The sequence below is a fragment of the Cydia pomonella genome, chromosome 1, assembly GCF_033807575.1.
Source record: "Cydia pomonella isolate Wapato2018A chromosome 1, ilCydPomo1, whole genome shotgun sequence".
NCBI lineage: Eukaryota > Metazoa > Arthropoda > Insecta > Lepidoptera > Tortricidae > Cydia > Cydia pomonella.
Window position 1 is genome coordinate 18079646 of NC_084703.1, and position 17497 is coordinate 18097142.

General features: G+C 35.8%; 1 protein-coding gene across 2 annotated transcripts in view; it reads left to right on the forward strand.

Annotated features, from left to right (window-relative positions):
• The window catches only part of LOC133517373 (uncharacterized), a 65898-nt gene extending 52051 nt beyond the window's left edge, over positions 1-13847 (forward strand). Inside the window, exons 7-10 of one of the 2 annotated variants that reach the window (XM_061850674.1) lie at positions 7699-7874; positions 10233-10443; positions 11459-11561; positions 13095-13847. In XM_061850674.1, the coding sequence (XP_061706658.1) occupies positions 7699-7874; positions 10233-10443; positions 11459-11561; positions 13095-13305 (701 nt within the window). In that variant the 3' untranslated portion in view covers positions 13306-13847. The remainder of the gene's footprint in view (positions 1-7698; positions 7875-10232; positions 10444-11458; positions 11562-13094) is intronic. The other variant, XM_061850680.1, reaches the window with a different exon arrangement.
• Positions 13848-17497: the final 3650 nt, after the last annotated feature.

The window sequence follows — 17497 nt, forward strand, 5'->3', positions numbered from 1 at the left end:
TTTCTTTAGGTAGTTAAATTATTAATGTAAATAAAGTTTTTTTTTTTACATTTTCAGGTATTTAAAACATTTATTATTATTACCTAAAAAAACTGCCTTAATCCGTCCCCTATCGTGCTGACTTCAACCGATTTTCAAGTTTTGAAACTTTTGAACTACCTACAGTAGGCAGTAACTGCCCTCAAATGTCTAAAGAATTTGTCTCGTTTTAGGTTCTTTACTATACTTTGTTTTTTTAACATTATAAAAAACGTGAACGATATTTACGTGAATTTTTATTGAAAAATGTTTTAATTAAATTTGTTACTATTACTAATGAAAGCAAAATAATGTAAATTATTGTATATGATTTATAATTGTTAGGTACATATTTGCCGTGACTTATTTTTCAAAGGTGTTTTTCATTAAAAACACGTAAAGATCGTTTATCTTCTTTCTAATGCTAATATGCTTTCTATTACAAAAGTAAGTATTGATATGTATATGATAGTAACTCTTAATAAAGTAATTATTGATAAATCAAATTATCACGATATATTCCAAGTAGCAAAATAGCACTATTTTAGCAGCTTAATTGTTACGTAGAATAAGTATTAATATTACGAAGTAAAATTTCTGTAAGTTCCGCATATCGTAAACTTAATTAATTTGACTTGAATATTCTTGTCTTAAAATACCTATCATATTGTGGTCTGTTTATATTTTGTTAAATACTTAAAGGAATACACGACTTATGTAGCATATCACATCGCCGGCGCGCACGTGTACACTTATAGTTTTTTTTTTTTTTATATTCAGTTTATTTGATTATTAAGTGCATACAAAATTTAACAATTGTTAGCAATTTAGCATTTGTTTGATTATTGATCTCACCTACGACTCCTAAAAATCTGATTTGTAATAAAAAAAAATAATGAAAATAATATGGTGTTTTATGAAACTTTCAAGATTTCTCGAGATACTTGAAAAATCCTGGTCGAGAATTCTCGTACCTCGAGAAATAAAAAAGATCAAGAAACCAGAAATCCTAATTAGCTTCGTCTTCTGAGACTTGTGTCTCAGTCCGAATTAGAATTCTTTCATGTGTGCATAACTGACTTGCCTAGTTCTCAACTGAGCGTTTTTAGGGTTCCGTAGCCAAATGGCAAAAAACGGAACCCTTATAGATTCGTCATGTCCGTCTGTCTGTCCGATTATTTCTTTGACCTTAACATCCAACTGGACTTGAATTCAAGATATTTTGGAGGCAAATTAAAGACAGGTAAAGTGCAAATTACGAGCATTCCTGGTAATTTCGTCTCGCTCTCTAGCTCCGTAAATAAACACATGTAATGTAATGATGTCGTGGTTCGGGTCATCGGACATGTTTGTCGTAAACAAAAGTAAAATAATCACCACTTGTTTTCATTGCTGCATGAGCGCTAAGAAGGATGGTATTTTCTTCTTACCTTCGAAAATATCTAAACCTCCTGGCATTGCCTTGAACACTGTTAAAATTTAAAGCCTCCAGGTTTTGTTACATTGGAACTATTGGGATTCTTATTTCCCTATTTGAATTTGACTCGACGGCTTCCGTCCGGCGGTTTCCACGCGAAAGCTATGGTAGCATTATTCGTTTCCCCTCTTCGAATAGTATGAAGACTTTAATATACAAATACTTAAATACATAGAAAACACTCATGACTCAGGAACAAATACCTTAGACCAGCGGTTGAACAAAAATGGGTTTCGATAATATTAAAGTTTTTTCTTTTTTGATATGTCATTGGGAGTATGTTAAATAATACTTTGGTAAAAAGTTAGAAATTTTAAGGTTGAGCTTTCGGTTATATTTAAATATTTTAATTTTTGCTAATAACTAAGTAAATATAGAATTAAAGTTACAGAAAACTTTAGCATATCGAATAACACTTCAATTTATGTACAATTTTCAGTTTTTAGAAATCTGGAACAGCTGCTTTCTGGTAAACGTAAAAACACGAGTTATTTTGTAAATATAGAATTAGAGTTGCTGATATTGCAAAATTACGATATTATCGATCAACTTAGTATTCTAGTAAAAAGTTAGACATGTAGACAATGTGCTTGTCTAGATATTGATTTCAGGTTAAGCAGTATAGCTAATATTGAATTAAAGTTTGTAGAGTTAATAATAATCGATCATCAACAATGATCTCAGTTACTAAACAAAAATTTAGAAATATAAAATCACGGCGACACTCATTACTGATATGTATGCATTCCTTGCTTATATAAATACGTTACGTTTCAAACGCGCGGCAAGTTTGCGCGCGCCGCGCGCTGTGGCAGGAGGCAGCGAACAACGGTAGTGGGGAGCGGGGTGCCCTTGACTGCGTCTACGGTCCATCAAAAAAAATCCTAAAGCGTGTTTTAAATTAATAGCAATAGAAAATTGTTATTTTGTTGTTACTATAATAGGTATTGCCCGCGGTTTCGTTCACGTAGAATTCGTTATCGCGTTACATGAATATTATTTATTTATTTAAACTTTATTGCACAAACAAAAAAAAACACAAATGGCGGACTTAATGCCAAAAGGCATTCTCTACCAGTCAACCATTGGATCAAATAGAGACAAAAAAAACACATTTTCATACAGATGACCACCCTTCCTTGTACCATTTTAAAAGCCAGTTGCAGCTTTTCTTTCCCGATTTTTTTCAGATGTTTGGACTTGGTATTTTCCTCGCGATAGTTATTTGTTTTAAGGGGAATGTTGTTGTTAACCGCTAATGCTAATATTGATAACCGATAGTTATATAGAGATACGTTATAAGGTATGTGCACCCTCATGTTATTTATTTTTGATAAGAAATAAATGTAAGACAAAATTCACAGTGATACATTTCAAGTAGGTTGCCTTGTAAGATTGCGTACGGATAGTTTTTTTGTTTGTATTTCATCGTATGATATATCAAATGAAAGCTTATTTGAAAGTTGCCGTATTAAAAAAGTTGGTCCAGTTAATGGTCGCCTAGATTAACCGATTTTTATATAAAATGTAGGCAACCATGGACTGGACCAACTTGTTAAAAAGGCAACCTAGTACAGTTAGTAATATAGTACCTGGGCGACCGAGCTTTGCTCGGTTATAACTATTTATTGTAATATGGTGGTGATAATGTACATAAACTTAAAAAGTAAAATGTGAACTGACAATTATTATTATTTACAATCGATTTTAACCTTACAGCACTTGTCACAGAGTAACGCCATCTATTGTCGATTTATCTTATTACATATGTCATTTTTTTTTACTAAATTAAACTTGTGTAAAACAATAAAAATTAAAAATATATATATAAACTTGAACATATAAAAAAAACAAAAGTTAGTCACCGGGCGAGATTCGAACCCGTAACACTCGTTTAGCAGTCCGCGTCTTAACCCGCTGGACCAGACGGACAGTGGCCGGCAACACGAAATTAGTGACCATATTCTGCGTCGAAAGAAAAACGCATGAAAACTCGAAAACACGCGTTTTCCCAAACATAAGACTAATCTAGATAGATTGTATACCCCCCAAAACCCCTATATACCAAATTTCAGGGAAATCGTTATACAAGAATTGCTCGTTTAAAGGTATAAGATAAAATAACTTTTCTTTTGATATATCATGTGACGTTTTCGTTTACACACTAAAAGCACAGTGTAAAAAGTAACAGTGGGCCGACGCCTTTGATGTTTGCGTAAATGCCGACACCGCTCAAGGTCTCCGTACCTACCTAGGGTTATCACAGACTTACACAACTGCCCAAAAGAGGATGGAAATGTTTTTAGTTTTCATGTTGTATGATGTATGTGTACTAATTTTACAAATGACGTCCATTTTGGAAATAAAGATGGCGGACGTCACTTTTTTTTAAAAGTCGTCATGGGTGTTGTTTTCTGGGTTTTTAGGGGTGTGGATTTCAAAAATGGCATCTATTTTGAAAATAAATATGGCGGACGCTACTTTTTGAAATGGGTGTCGATGTGTGTAGCCGTGATATCAACCACCTTTAATTCTAAAATGGTCTCTATTTTTGAAATCTGCACCAACAAGAACCGCCAAAATTGACGTCATTTTTGTAATTGGAACCCCGAGGAACCTCGGAGATGACACCCATATCGATTTTTAAGAAAAATTAATGTCCGCCATCTTGGATTTCAAAATAGACGTCATTTTCGTAATCGGAATCCTGAGGAACCTCGGATATGACACCCATATCGACTTTTAAGAAAAAATAATTTCCGCCATCTTGGATTTCAAAATGAACGTCATTTTCGTAATCGGATCCCCGAGGAACCTCGGAGATGACACCAATATCGATTTTTAAGAAAAATTAATGTCCGCCATCTTGGATTTCAAAATGAACGTCATTTTCGTAATCGGAACCCCGAGGAACCTCGGAGATGACACCCATATCGATTTTTAAGAAAAATTAATGTCCGCCATCTTGGATTTCAAAATAGACGTCATTTTCGTAATCGGAATCCCGAGGAACCTCGGATATGACACCCATATCGACTTAAGAAAAAATAATTTCCGCCATCTTGGATTTCAAAATGAACGTCATTTTCGTAATCGGATCCCCGAGGAACCTCGGAGATGACACCCATATCGATTTTTAAGAAAAAATAATGTTCGCCATCTTGTATTGCAAAATGGACGTCATTTTCGTAATCGGAACCTCGAAGAACCTCGGAGATGACACCCATACCGATTTTTAAGAAAAATGAATGTCCGCCATCTTGGGTTCCATAATGGATGTCATTTTCGTAATCGGCACCCTGAGGACTTTCAAAAATAATGAAAACATCAAATACTACATGATACATATACAAACAGAAGCAAGAAACAATTTCTTGCTTTTTAAAGTCTTAAACTACTCATAATTTCTTAAAATAAGTTATAAAACATGTCCGCCATTTTGAATTTGAAAATTGATATCATAAATATGATATATTTTTGTTTACACTGAGACAAATTAATTAGCACATGTCGTATGAAATATTTTAATTGTGTGTTTTTTTTTATATTTTTTTATACTACGTCGGTAGCAAACAAGCATACGGCCTGCCTGATGGTAAGCAGTATCCGTAGCCTATGTACGCCTGCAACTCCAGAGGAGTTACATGCGCGTTGCCGACCCTAACACCCTCCCACCCCTCGTTGAGCTCTGGCAACCTTACTCACCGGCAGGAACACAACACTATGAGTAGGGTCTAGTGTTATTTGGCTGCGATTTTCTGTAAGGTGGAGGTACTTCCCCAGTTGGGTTCTGCTCTAGATCTGGAATGACATCCGCTGTGCTGTGCCCTACCACACAGAGCCAGATGACATTTACAATGCCCATACCTCTCTTATAATACCTGTGCTAAAAATGTGATTGCGAACTACCTGCAATAACTATACAGTACCTGAGCGACCGAGCTTTGCTCGGTTATAACTAACTATTTATTGTAATATGGTGGTGTATAGGTGATAATCTTAACTACATTCTTTTACTAAATTAAACTTGTCTAAAACAATAAAAATTTAAAAATTATATATAAAATTGAACATATAAAAAAAAAACAAAAGTTAGTCACCAGGCGAGATTCGAACCCGTAACACTCGTTTAGCAGTCCGCGTCTTAACCCGCTGGACCAGACGGATAGTGGCCGGCAACACGAAATTAGCGACCATATTCTGCGTCGAAAGAAAAACGCATGAAAACTCGAAAACACGCGTTTTCCCAAACATAAGACTAATCTAGATCGATTGTTTACCCCCAAAAACCCCCATATACCAAATTTCAGCAAAATCGTTAGAGCCGTTTCCGAGATCCCGGAAATATATATATACAAGAATTGCTCGTTTAAAGGTATAAGATAATTAGGCATTAAAACACTCGTGTGATCTTTTTAAGAAACTCACTTCGTTCGTTTCCTAAGCCCACACTCGTGTATTTTAATGCATTTTATTATGTAGCAGTAACATAAACTACTAATATATGTTGAAAGTAAGTACAGGCGGCTAACACAATGGTAACAAAAGACAAAAGTTTTGAAAATGTAATTTTCATCATCGTCACTTGGCAGTACATTTGAGGGCCTATCGCGAACCACGTTCGACGTGTTACCTCTCTGTCGCACTTGTAAATTCGTACGTAAGTATGACAGGGAGGCAACACGTCGAACGTGGTTCGCGGTAAGCCCTCTGATGCCACCTCCATTAGTCTTTTGTACGCCGGTATAGCCTTCGACTCAATGTATAATCTACACTTTTTATGGAAACCTAGTTCCTCCTTCCCGTAGAAATATTTAACTTTCCCATCACCAAGAAAGATTATTTGCTCGCAGTTATTAACTGCTCAATTCCTCGTTTTTTCTCTGTTACTAAGTCAGTACAGTACAGTACACATATCAAACATTTTTCACTCATTTTGAAGTCATAATAACTTTTATTCTATAATTAAATTCATGTAATGTCCGCATCTAATTTATGTGCACGATAAACAAACAAATGAATGATTTGAAAGAAAAGACAAACAGCGCTTGCGAAGCTGAGCGGGGGGCGCGGGCGGGGCGAGGTATCTATCGCTCACTAGGTCGGCTGGCTACGATAGGCTCCCGCGCGCCGAGCCGACATGTTGACGGACCAGCGCGGCGTGGTTATGAATTTCGCGCCTTTTTAAGTTGATTTTACTATTACAATGCAAGCTACACACAGATATTTCTACCTTTCCATAAAATGGCTGCATATATTATTTTATAGTAATAGACTTATCTCTACGGACTTTAATTCAATATCTATTAGATCTTACAGGACAAAAAACGCATATTAATTGTAAAGCACATATCCTATTCTTCTAATTTTTTGCCTTGCCTATTAACTTAAGAATTTAGATATGATATTGTGGATTTTTCAAACTTTAATTCAATATTGACAAAATAATAAGCTAATTTGAGTTTGACAAAGTAGCACGTTGATTTTTTTTCTAAAAATTTGATAGCATAAAGCCTCATACATATTATAAAAGACGATGCTTAAATTTTGTACTTTAATTCAATATTCAAAATTCATCAATAAAAATACATAAATACCTTATTTATATCTAACGCTCGTTCTAAATTTTCTTCATATATTACAAATATGCTTAAAAATATGTCCCATACCAGATAAACATCACTTTTCACTCTTTAGAATTATCGAAACTTATAGGGCAAAAATCCGGTCCCACTATTGGTCTACCTGTGCTCATCTCACGACTACATGCCCTTACCGGGATTCGAACCCAGGACCGTCGGCTTCATAGACACTACCGACTAGGCCAGACCGGTCGTCAACCCTTAGGTTTAGTTGTAAAAAGTAGGTTATCGGATCCCATTAATAGAAATCGCCGCCATCTTTATTAATGTTAACTACATTTCTAAGTGTCGCCCCCCTGGTTTACACTGAAGTAGCATGCTGTTGTTGTACCGGGACCACTCGCGCGGTGACACCGACTCGTTTTGATCCCACGTCACTTCAGCCTCACCGCATAGGTACCTGGTTTTGATTACCTAAATGAATACTGATAGCAAGCATACATTTTCTAAAAATTGAGAAGTGTCTAATCTTAAATATCAGTATAAGGATTACCATGTGACATTAATACAAAATTTTTGATGATGCTGTGGAAGTCTGTATAAATTGAGAAATATTTGCAGCTGATGGCGAGCGCAAGTCAGCATGTGGCGTGTGCGGTGCGCGGCTGGGCCCGGGCGTGGCGCAGGCACACTTTCTGCAGGAGCTACAGCACCTCTACAGCCTGAGCGCATTGCCACGCGACGCCGCGCCGCCCACGCACTCGCTGCTTCACCAGGATGAGGACGCGCGCTGGGAGGTACGAGACACTCCTCTCAAGATTGCACCTCTTCGGCCAGAACGCGCTGCCACACGCAAAATTATTTACACCTTTTTGATTTTATCAATTTGCTGGTGAGGCGATAAATACATTTATGCAATGTCTTATAGTAGACCTACTTGTAGTTGAATAGAATAGACTTCTAAAGGAGGGTGGGGTAATTGGCCCATTTGACCAATAAGGGCAAGGGGTATATCACCGAATAGGTTATTCTAAGTTGTAAGACTTTTATTATGGCAGGTAGTCCCAAATCTTTGTGTGAAAAATTGAACACCCCAAAAATTTGTGTGAGTTGCACCGTGACTATATTTTTTACGATGCTAAAGTTCCGGTGTCGTAGATCATGAAGGTTTTGTTATTGTCGATGATTTTGTGTCACGATATTTTAGGTTTTTATTCGTTTTCTTATGTTATTTTTTTACTATTTTTTTAACAGTGTTTTGACTAGTCTCGCGATACAAAATAAACCGTTCAACTGCGAGTTTGTTTTACTCGCGCACCGAGGATTCCGTACAAACTTTGAATTATCACGTGTAACTATTCGCTATGTGCACGACTGTCACGCAACGCAACCTAGTGTCCGCAAGTCTAGGCGAAAACGTCAATTCACTACATCTTATAAAACTACTCCAAAATTAAAAACTACTGAACAGATTTTCATACGACTTCCATCTATCAATAGAGTGATTCTTGCGGAAGACTTAGTATAGTATACCTATAGTTAACTAGGTATATAACTTGTTAAGGTTTTGTGTAAATTGGTTGAAATATAACGATGTCATCGGAAAAAATCACGCTGGCTAGGAGCTTTAATCGAAAACGCTGCCTAATCCGTTTGAGCTATAACAACACAATGTATGGTGGAGTTGTTTCTCATTCATAGGTCTACAAAAAAGTCCGCGATGTTAAATGTCTATCTTTTAAGGATAACTTACTATGGGGATTCTTAACTTCTAGAAAAAGATCACGTAATATGTGGCATTTGCAAAGCTATTTACATGGATACATTATTAACAATTATCAAATTAAATACGTTAGTTATATTAAGCATTTCATACAGATTACAATGGTCCCTTAAACCATACAATTTAAACGAATATTTCAGGAGAAATCGTAAATCAAAGTTTTATTTCTAGCCATATAACTTGTACGAAATGTTAAAGACGCTATCCGCTGTTAGTTCTAATTTTAACCACCTTATGCGCTGGGATCTCTTTACTTACCCCCACCACGCACTTCGCACGGTCCCAATAAAGGCGAAAGAATTTTGATCAGAAGTACCTATACTAATTATAATTGTGTAAAGCGCCATCTGTCAGCAAATTGTCTTACTAATTTGCGCGATGTAAAATATCTATGTAATTATCTTGTATAGGGACCGTGCGCGTTGGAGGGTATGCCATCTTGTGGCCTGAATCGGAACCACAAACATGCACATGTACACGTCACGTGTTTTCTTGTGCATAGTAGGTTCTGCCATCTTCAACTGTAGGAGGCAGCACAGAAGCCGTCAGATTTTTGGCGCGAGGCGTAAATGTGATGTTTTTTGTTCCGATGTAGCCCACAAGATGGCAGAACCTACTATGCACAAGAAAACACGTGACGTGTAAATGTACAGTAATAACTTTCCCGTCCGCTAAAACACGACAATAATGATTTGAATTTTTTTAATTTGAGTTTGACCATAACATTCCATGAACATTACCGAGCATATTGGAGAAAAAAATATAGTAATGTTAATATTATGCAAAAAAAAGTTTTTTTCAGCAAACTTCGGAGATAAGAGCCCCTCTCTTATCTCCGAAGTTCTTCTCTCCAATGGTATTTTTTGACTCATTTCCCTACATAAAATATTTTTTTACTCCAAAAAAAAATAAATAAATGTTTTTGGAATGTACAATTTGAGCTCTTTTAAATGACCTACCACCACAAACCACCACCACTTGACCTAGTCACTAGACTTTGAATTGTTGCTCTTCTTTATATTGGGAATTTTCAAAAGTTAATAAAAATTAAGTTATAAAATAATAAGTACTTTCAATGTGTGTGGGTTAGCGTTGTTCATAATTATTCCAAATTTTTCTCGAGATATTTAGCGTTCTGACAGACGGACGGACGTACAGAGTCGCACCACAAGGGTTCCTTTTGTATCTTTTTGGTACGGAACCCTAAAAATGGAGGATAAAAAAAACCTTACCGGTGGCATGTCGCTTATTCTTATTGGTTCCCGGGCCAGTATCCATACGAATCTGCCCAATCTCCTTTAGAAGCCTCGAATGAGCTAGGTACTGAATATATATAAAAATAAATAGTGTTAACATTATTTGTAACGAACAGACGTACCAGCGTATCCGCGCCAACCGGCAGCGGCGGCTGAAGTTGCGCACTCGCAAGCGACATCACACCGTAGAGAGCATGCTCGGGTACGACCTGGAGGAGGAGCGGCGCGAGGAGCGGCCGCGCGAGCCGCGCTACGACGCTGAGGACGAGCCCGTCGACGTCGAGGGCGACTCGCTCGGCTGGCCCGACCAGCCCATCAACCTCGATGGTAACACTCACCGACATGGATTTCTGAACATCTCATATTCGCTCTTTACTGAAATACAGTGATTCATGAAACCTGAGCAGAACTAACCCTACACACTCAGTAAATGTTATTGGATCGTTTACCATTGTATTTAAGCAGTGCAGTGAGAGCGCCAATATTCAGAGGCTGAAATGATGCCTTTCACCTGAATTAAACCTCCTCCTCCTTTTTAAAGAGGAAAGTAAAATACATGCGCTTTTAAAAAACTTGTCTAAGTAGTATTTACTATACTTATAGTATTTCTTGATTAACAATTTATGTTAAAGTATCGACATTTATGGAATGCGGAGTTAAGTATCATAATGGAAATTGTACAATAAATCTATTTAAAAACTAATTTTAATCGCTTATCGTAAAAAAGAAACCTAATTAGAAAGTGCAGTGCAGTGTATTCTACATAGTGCAGTATCACTTTCTGCACACTTTATAGAACTACAACGACCCACTAATATTGGCACGAAACATTTACTTATAATTTACTGAATGCGTAATCTTGATCCTGCTCACGTCTAATAATAATAAGTATAATAATATAATATCTAAGTATAATTTTGACAGTCCATCTCGCTGGCTGATTTGAGTATTAGGAAAGTTCGAATTCGGACTCGACTTAACTTTTGTATAAGCTCATTGGATTTAACGTATACAATTCGCTTATATACCTAATCACTCCTGGTATGTATACCAGCGCGTAAATATTTAGAGATATTCATAAATTTCATAATATTGTTGCCAGCAGATTGTCTTATCTTTACAAGACACGGTACTAAATTTGCTAAACCTAACGTAAATAAACATTTGACAGCATGCAAAAAGTTGTAGATGAAACTATCAACATAATTACTATAATTAGGTATGATTTTAAAATCAAATATTTTCATAGATATTTGAATGTTATATGCAGCGCTTATATTGGGTCATAGGACTATAACAACCACCTTAGAACAACAAATAATACACTGGACTGCATTTTCAGAAAAAGAAACACGAAACGATGGTGAAAAGTTGCACCTGAATTACGCTGAGGACCTTGAAATATCCAGCACGAACGACGCCATGCAGTCACCAGAACGCGTGAGGTATTTTTTAACTAAGTGTGCATGACTGAATGTAACCTAAATATATTTAGAAAGTCATTAATTCAATTTATATTATATTATAGTATAACGGGAACGTAGTTGATTTTCGCGGGGCGAGAAAAACAGTATGACTAATCCACACAAGTGTTTGTCCCTGTCCCATCCTCTTACCTCCGCTCCATATTACCTACCTTGACAGTCGGTCCTTAATGCAATACAATACAAGATGCGCCAATGCAACCAATTGCAAGTGGTTAAAACACCCATACCATAAATACTGTTATACAGTTGATTGTTATTACAACTATAAATTAAAAGTTATTGAATCAAATTTTATTTATGAAATAGTCAATATTAATCAAATAGACAGACGAATTTATAGTGCGTAACGATTATTCGATTTTGTCATCACTTGCGTGCTTTATAATGAAGCTTTTGGACCCGGTTATGTCCTTAAACTACGTCCAAAAGAGAGGTATGGGCATTGTGAATGTCATTTTGCTTTGTGTGGTAGGGCACACCACAGCAGATGTCATTCCAGAGCCCAACTGGGCAAGTACCTCCACCTTACAGAATAACACTAGACCCTACTCATAGTGTTGTGTTCCTGCCGGTGAGTAAGGTTGCCAGAGCTCAACGAGGGTGCATTGTTAGGGTCGGCAACGCGCATGTAACTCCTCTGAAGTTGCAGGTGTCCATAGGCTATGGATACTGCTTACCATTAGGCGGGCCGTATGCTTGTTTGCCACCGACGTAGTATTTTTAAAAAGCAGCGACGTGCCTCAAAAATACGCACAATTTTTAGCCACCTCCGTCGGAAATTTGAACACCATTCCCCATTTCTGTAATGAACTATTTCTTATGTGTCGCGTAAAAAAGGCCTTGTTCTCTGAGATTCATTACATTTTTTTATCCAGAGGATCAGGAATTGACTTGACGAGACTCAGCAAGTTGCAAGAGAAGGTTCTAGAGAGTAAGAGTTATGCCTTCTAGGTGTGAGCTTTAACAAAGTGTTTTTTTTATCCTGGAATACCGTGATGCAAATAGGTTAAACTTAAGCGTCTGAAACGGAATTTTGTTACACTCAAACACGTGTGCGTATTCAAAAAAATAGATAATTTTTTTGCAAAAATTAGGCTGGGCCGATTTTTTGGGTTTGCCCACAAAACCATACAATACACGGGATGATAATCTCGCGGCACTTTGTCAACTACATCTACCACGTTCTTAGATCTGTATTCAAACAAGGTAAAAAAATTACCACCTGAATAATTTTTTTCAGAACAAGCATGTCATATTATCGCAAAAACTGGTGCGTAATTTAGGCCCTCTGTACTTGTTCCTTAAAAAGCTATTAAGGTGAGGGATGACAACATGGAGTAATTATCATACATTTTTTATTTATTATTAGTCCCTTTATTAGGTTTATAAAAAATATTAAATAACTTTTTAAAGTTTCTATAGAAAATTAAATTTGTAACAGAATTTATGGCTAGACTAGGTAATCCTTAATTTGAGTTGTATGTTGTATAGGATTGAAACTCCGAAGCCGCTGTCACTTGAGTGCGCGCCGAAGACGGAAAGCGCGGAGAGGCCGGCGGAGGTGTCCACGTCAGAGTGGGCTGCCGGGGCCCCCGCCGCGCGCGACTCCTGGCCGGCCATCGCCATCGAGGCCTACGTGCACGCCGCGCGCCACAAGATCGACGGAGAAAATTTGCCCTCCTCTACAGACTCCCGCAACTAAACACCTCGCCCACTCCCATATCGCCATTTATCAGATATTAATAAAAGTTCATGTGTTATATTGGCCCTAAGTGTAATTACCAGTAGACTATAGAATGCTTGTGGCCAACATAACCAAAATTATATAGGTACACTTCTAAGATTGTGCACCACTTCATCATAAGTAGGTATATGTATGAGTAGGTTCATATAAACCAGTGAGTGTTTCAAGATATCTAGATACTAAGGCTTCATTTAACAATGTCGTTCTGGTTCAGCCTAGCCTAACTTTACCAATATTGTGAAAAGTAGCCCACCTTGGGGTTAAAAAAGTTAAACACTAATTTTTGAGTTTGTAAATCTTATGATAATATTTATTGTGGTTAAATCATGAGAGCGAGGTGAGGTGATTAGCTAATTAGATTCGGTGTTCTATAGATCCGGTACAATTTGTGTTGTCTATTTTCAGTACGAAGTACTGATGTATAGCTAAGTATGTATATAAGATCTAACGGAATGTTACAAAACCCAAGCTATATTATAGGCATACATCGGGGTTTTTGGTGCGGGAATATTTCGTGTATTTATAACTTTGTTTATTGTAAAATAATGACCAAACTATGAATTAAAAATAGGCAGTAAGCTCCAAATGTGCTTAGAAATGTTAAAATAGTCTCGGTTTCTACAGTTTTTACTCATTTTTTAGCTAGTGTAAAACATTCCCGCACCAAACACGCCGATGTATAATCATAGGCAATGTAAATAGGCATCATTTGATAGTTTGGGTCTACCGAATCAATTAAAAATATTTCGAGGTGTTAAGGAATGTGTAACAAGCGGTCTCTCAATCTGGTAGTGGTATGTCATACCTAAGTAAAACTAAGAAAGAGTACATACTGATGCAACAATTCAGCAAATACTCATAAATATTAATTCAATATAATTCCTACCAAGTAAGTAAGACGACCTTTATCCATAAAAACCTTCATACGAGTAACAATAATCGTAAATTCTGATATATTGTGTTGCTTACTTCATAACACATTCTTCAAACTCTGAAGGGATAAACTTATTTACTTTAACTTACAAAAACTGAAGCATTCGCATCTCAGCCTTAAATACCTACTTAGTTCATCGTTAATTTTCATTCTTCCGCCTGAGTACCTACCTAGTTTACATTTAACTTATTATCTTCTATTTGCTTATATTAAATTTATTCTAATAAACTATTTTATAAATTATTTTACCATCATGTAGGTATTTTACCATACCATAATGTGGTTATGGCAAAACTAAGGAAGCCATAGAGTTGTTGACTTTACCTACACAAAACTTGACTTGTTACTTGATTAAGCGATAAATTAATACTCGTAGTTACTGTTTTTATTTGCACTTTGTATTGTTAATAGATACGAATATGTACCAAAGTAATTAAATTTACACTCTTGAAGATGTTTTAACTAATTATTAGTAATTATTGTTAATATTTCGAATGTAAATAACTAGTAATATACGTAATATAACTTGCTTAACATATAGTATTTAACTAATTTATGAAATTGAGTTAGGGGTCGTTTATCTCTCGCCAGATATAACCCTGATTTATTGTTATATTTAACTCTGCGCCCCTTTTTTTCTAGAAAAAGAAAAAGCTGTAAGAAATTTGAACTATAATAAATTTATTATTAAATACAATATAGTTGATTTAGTAAATGTGAATACTGTTAAACCATGTGAGTAAATCCTTTTAGAGTCCTCTGTGGAAGTCCTATTAGTTTTTCACAAACTTACTACATATTCCTCTCAAATAGGTACGTAGTCAAATCTGTGTAGGTATATTACTCTCTTCTGCTATTTGTTAGGTACTGTTTAAACCGTTAAGCTTTCATGTAAATTTAAAAAATCCTCGATCGAGAGTTCAATATTCCCTAACGAGAAAATGAAACAATGAGGCAACCTCTAGAAATTCAAAGAAATTTTACAATTTAAGTAGGTCATAAACAGTCAAGGAATTTAATATCGACATGGAAAATGTGCCCAGAATATATATAAGGCAGATCTTGAAATTCCTAGGCATGTCGTGAAACGTGAAAACCTTTGCCTCGTTCCCCAAGTCGACTGAGGCCCGCTACGTGGGACCCCTATTTCTGGGCAATTTGTTCTCCGGGCATCTAAAGCAACCTAACGAACCCATCCTACCTATCTACTACTACTATTTTGACAAAATGATGTCCATTTATTATCATTCGCTCGTGCATCTCGCTCGCGTCAATGCATGTACGAATACCTATATTTATACCTGTAGTTGGTGAGCGTCAGGATAGCGGGTGAACCTCGGCGCATTTCAACGAAAAATTTAAATATCAATGATAATAACTATAGAAATATTATCCTCAAACATAATATTAGATATTAAGGATATCTCGAACGATCTTTTAGTTTTATTCTGTCAAGTGTTTGACAAGTGACAGATAGTTTTGCCGCGGTTTTGTTAAAATGTGACATTGACAGTTAGATTACGACCGAGAGAAAAAACTCAAGCGATTGAAGGAAGGATTTGTAATGTTTTAATTGTAAAAACTCAAAGATAAATAAACTATTGTAAACTAATTCAGTATTTTAGTGAGACATCTAATATCAGAAGTGGGATAGAACTGAAGAAATATCAAAGAACAAAAAAAAAGGAAAACTGGGACAGGCCATCATGTTCAGAGTTCATGTTGACAGAGCAAACTGAGTGCTATAGTGTCTAACAAATCTTGAATCCTGAGTATTACATATATGAAAACATTTTACAGCATGAAATCATAGCTATAATGGCATATACCCATGTGAACAACAATGCTCATATGCTAACCTTAAAACATGCAAAGAAAGATACGAAAGTTTGGTTATTTAATATTGAGTAAAGCTTCATGTTAGAATTCTAAGATGAAATTGCAGGGTGAACAAGATGGGGGTTGGCATACCCACAAAGGCCTAATTGTTGAAGAATTATTGCACTCAAATATGCACTATGGCCGTGTGTAAAAGGTTTGGAGGTATAAAAATATATAATCACAAGATGAAGTGAGGTAAGGTCAAATTATAGAATGTTTCATTGGCATTCACATAATTTACAAGTAAGTATTGGTTTAAATAATGACATGTGAGTATTACTGCCAGACATAAAATTGACTAATACAAAAGATTAGTCGCTTTGAGGTATGTTTCCGACAGATCAAAATTGTTATGTTAACTGAATAATTAATATTTGTTAACATGTTTCAAATGAAATATATCAAGCCAGCATAGCCACTAAAGGCCTGTGTTGTCCAAATGGTATGGTTGTAGTAACATGTGCAGTGAAAAAGAAAAAAAGTATGAAATTCTTTTACACATGAATTCTTGATGTTGACTGTATTATCAGAGGTAGTTAATTCAGTGATGAGTAAATAAGAATTAGGCCTGTTGTCTAATTCTTAGTTATGATACTTGTAAAAGTGGTCATTTATTAATTATTAGTTTTAGTTACTTTCGGCTCTGTGTTAATGAATCAGTCAATCAGGACACACATATTTATATATCTATGCATATAGAATTATTATTCATAATAATATTTTGTTGTGGAATGCAAATTGTGTCGATATTAAGAGATATCGACTAAGTCTTGGTTAGTCATGAAGACCTACTTACTCATACTAATTACTTGAGTGCAACCAAAGAATGTTACTGAATGCCTTGCTACAAGAAGAATAATATTTCAAGATTCATATTACAGAGTTAACTTACAGTGCAATAATTTTACAGTAGAATCTGCATATAATGACATCAATCGATCGTGACAAATATGTCATACTAAGTGGATGTCATATAAAACCTAGTTGTTGTTTATGTTGTCTTAATTAATCTCAAATTCCTTTATGAGAGATGACTTTTATTAATTTTGTACCAATTATCAACTTGTCAATTAGAATCAAAACTAAACAACTTAGACACCAAGCATGCACCAAGCATCCTCGCATAGAAAGTGTGGGGACTGCCATAAAAACCAGTGAATGTGTCAGCCATGATTTGATAAAAATAGGATAAATAGGTCATACTAAGCGAATTGTCACTTTAAGCCAAGTCATCTTATGCGATTTTGTTACAAGGAATTTTATATTCAAACTTTCACACAATAATTATGTCATAGTAAGCGGTTGACTAATAAATGGATTCCACTGTATTTATCT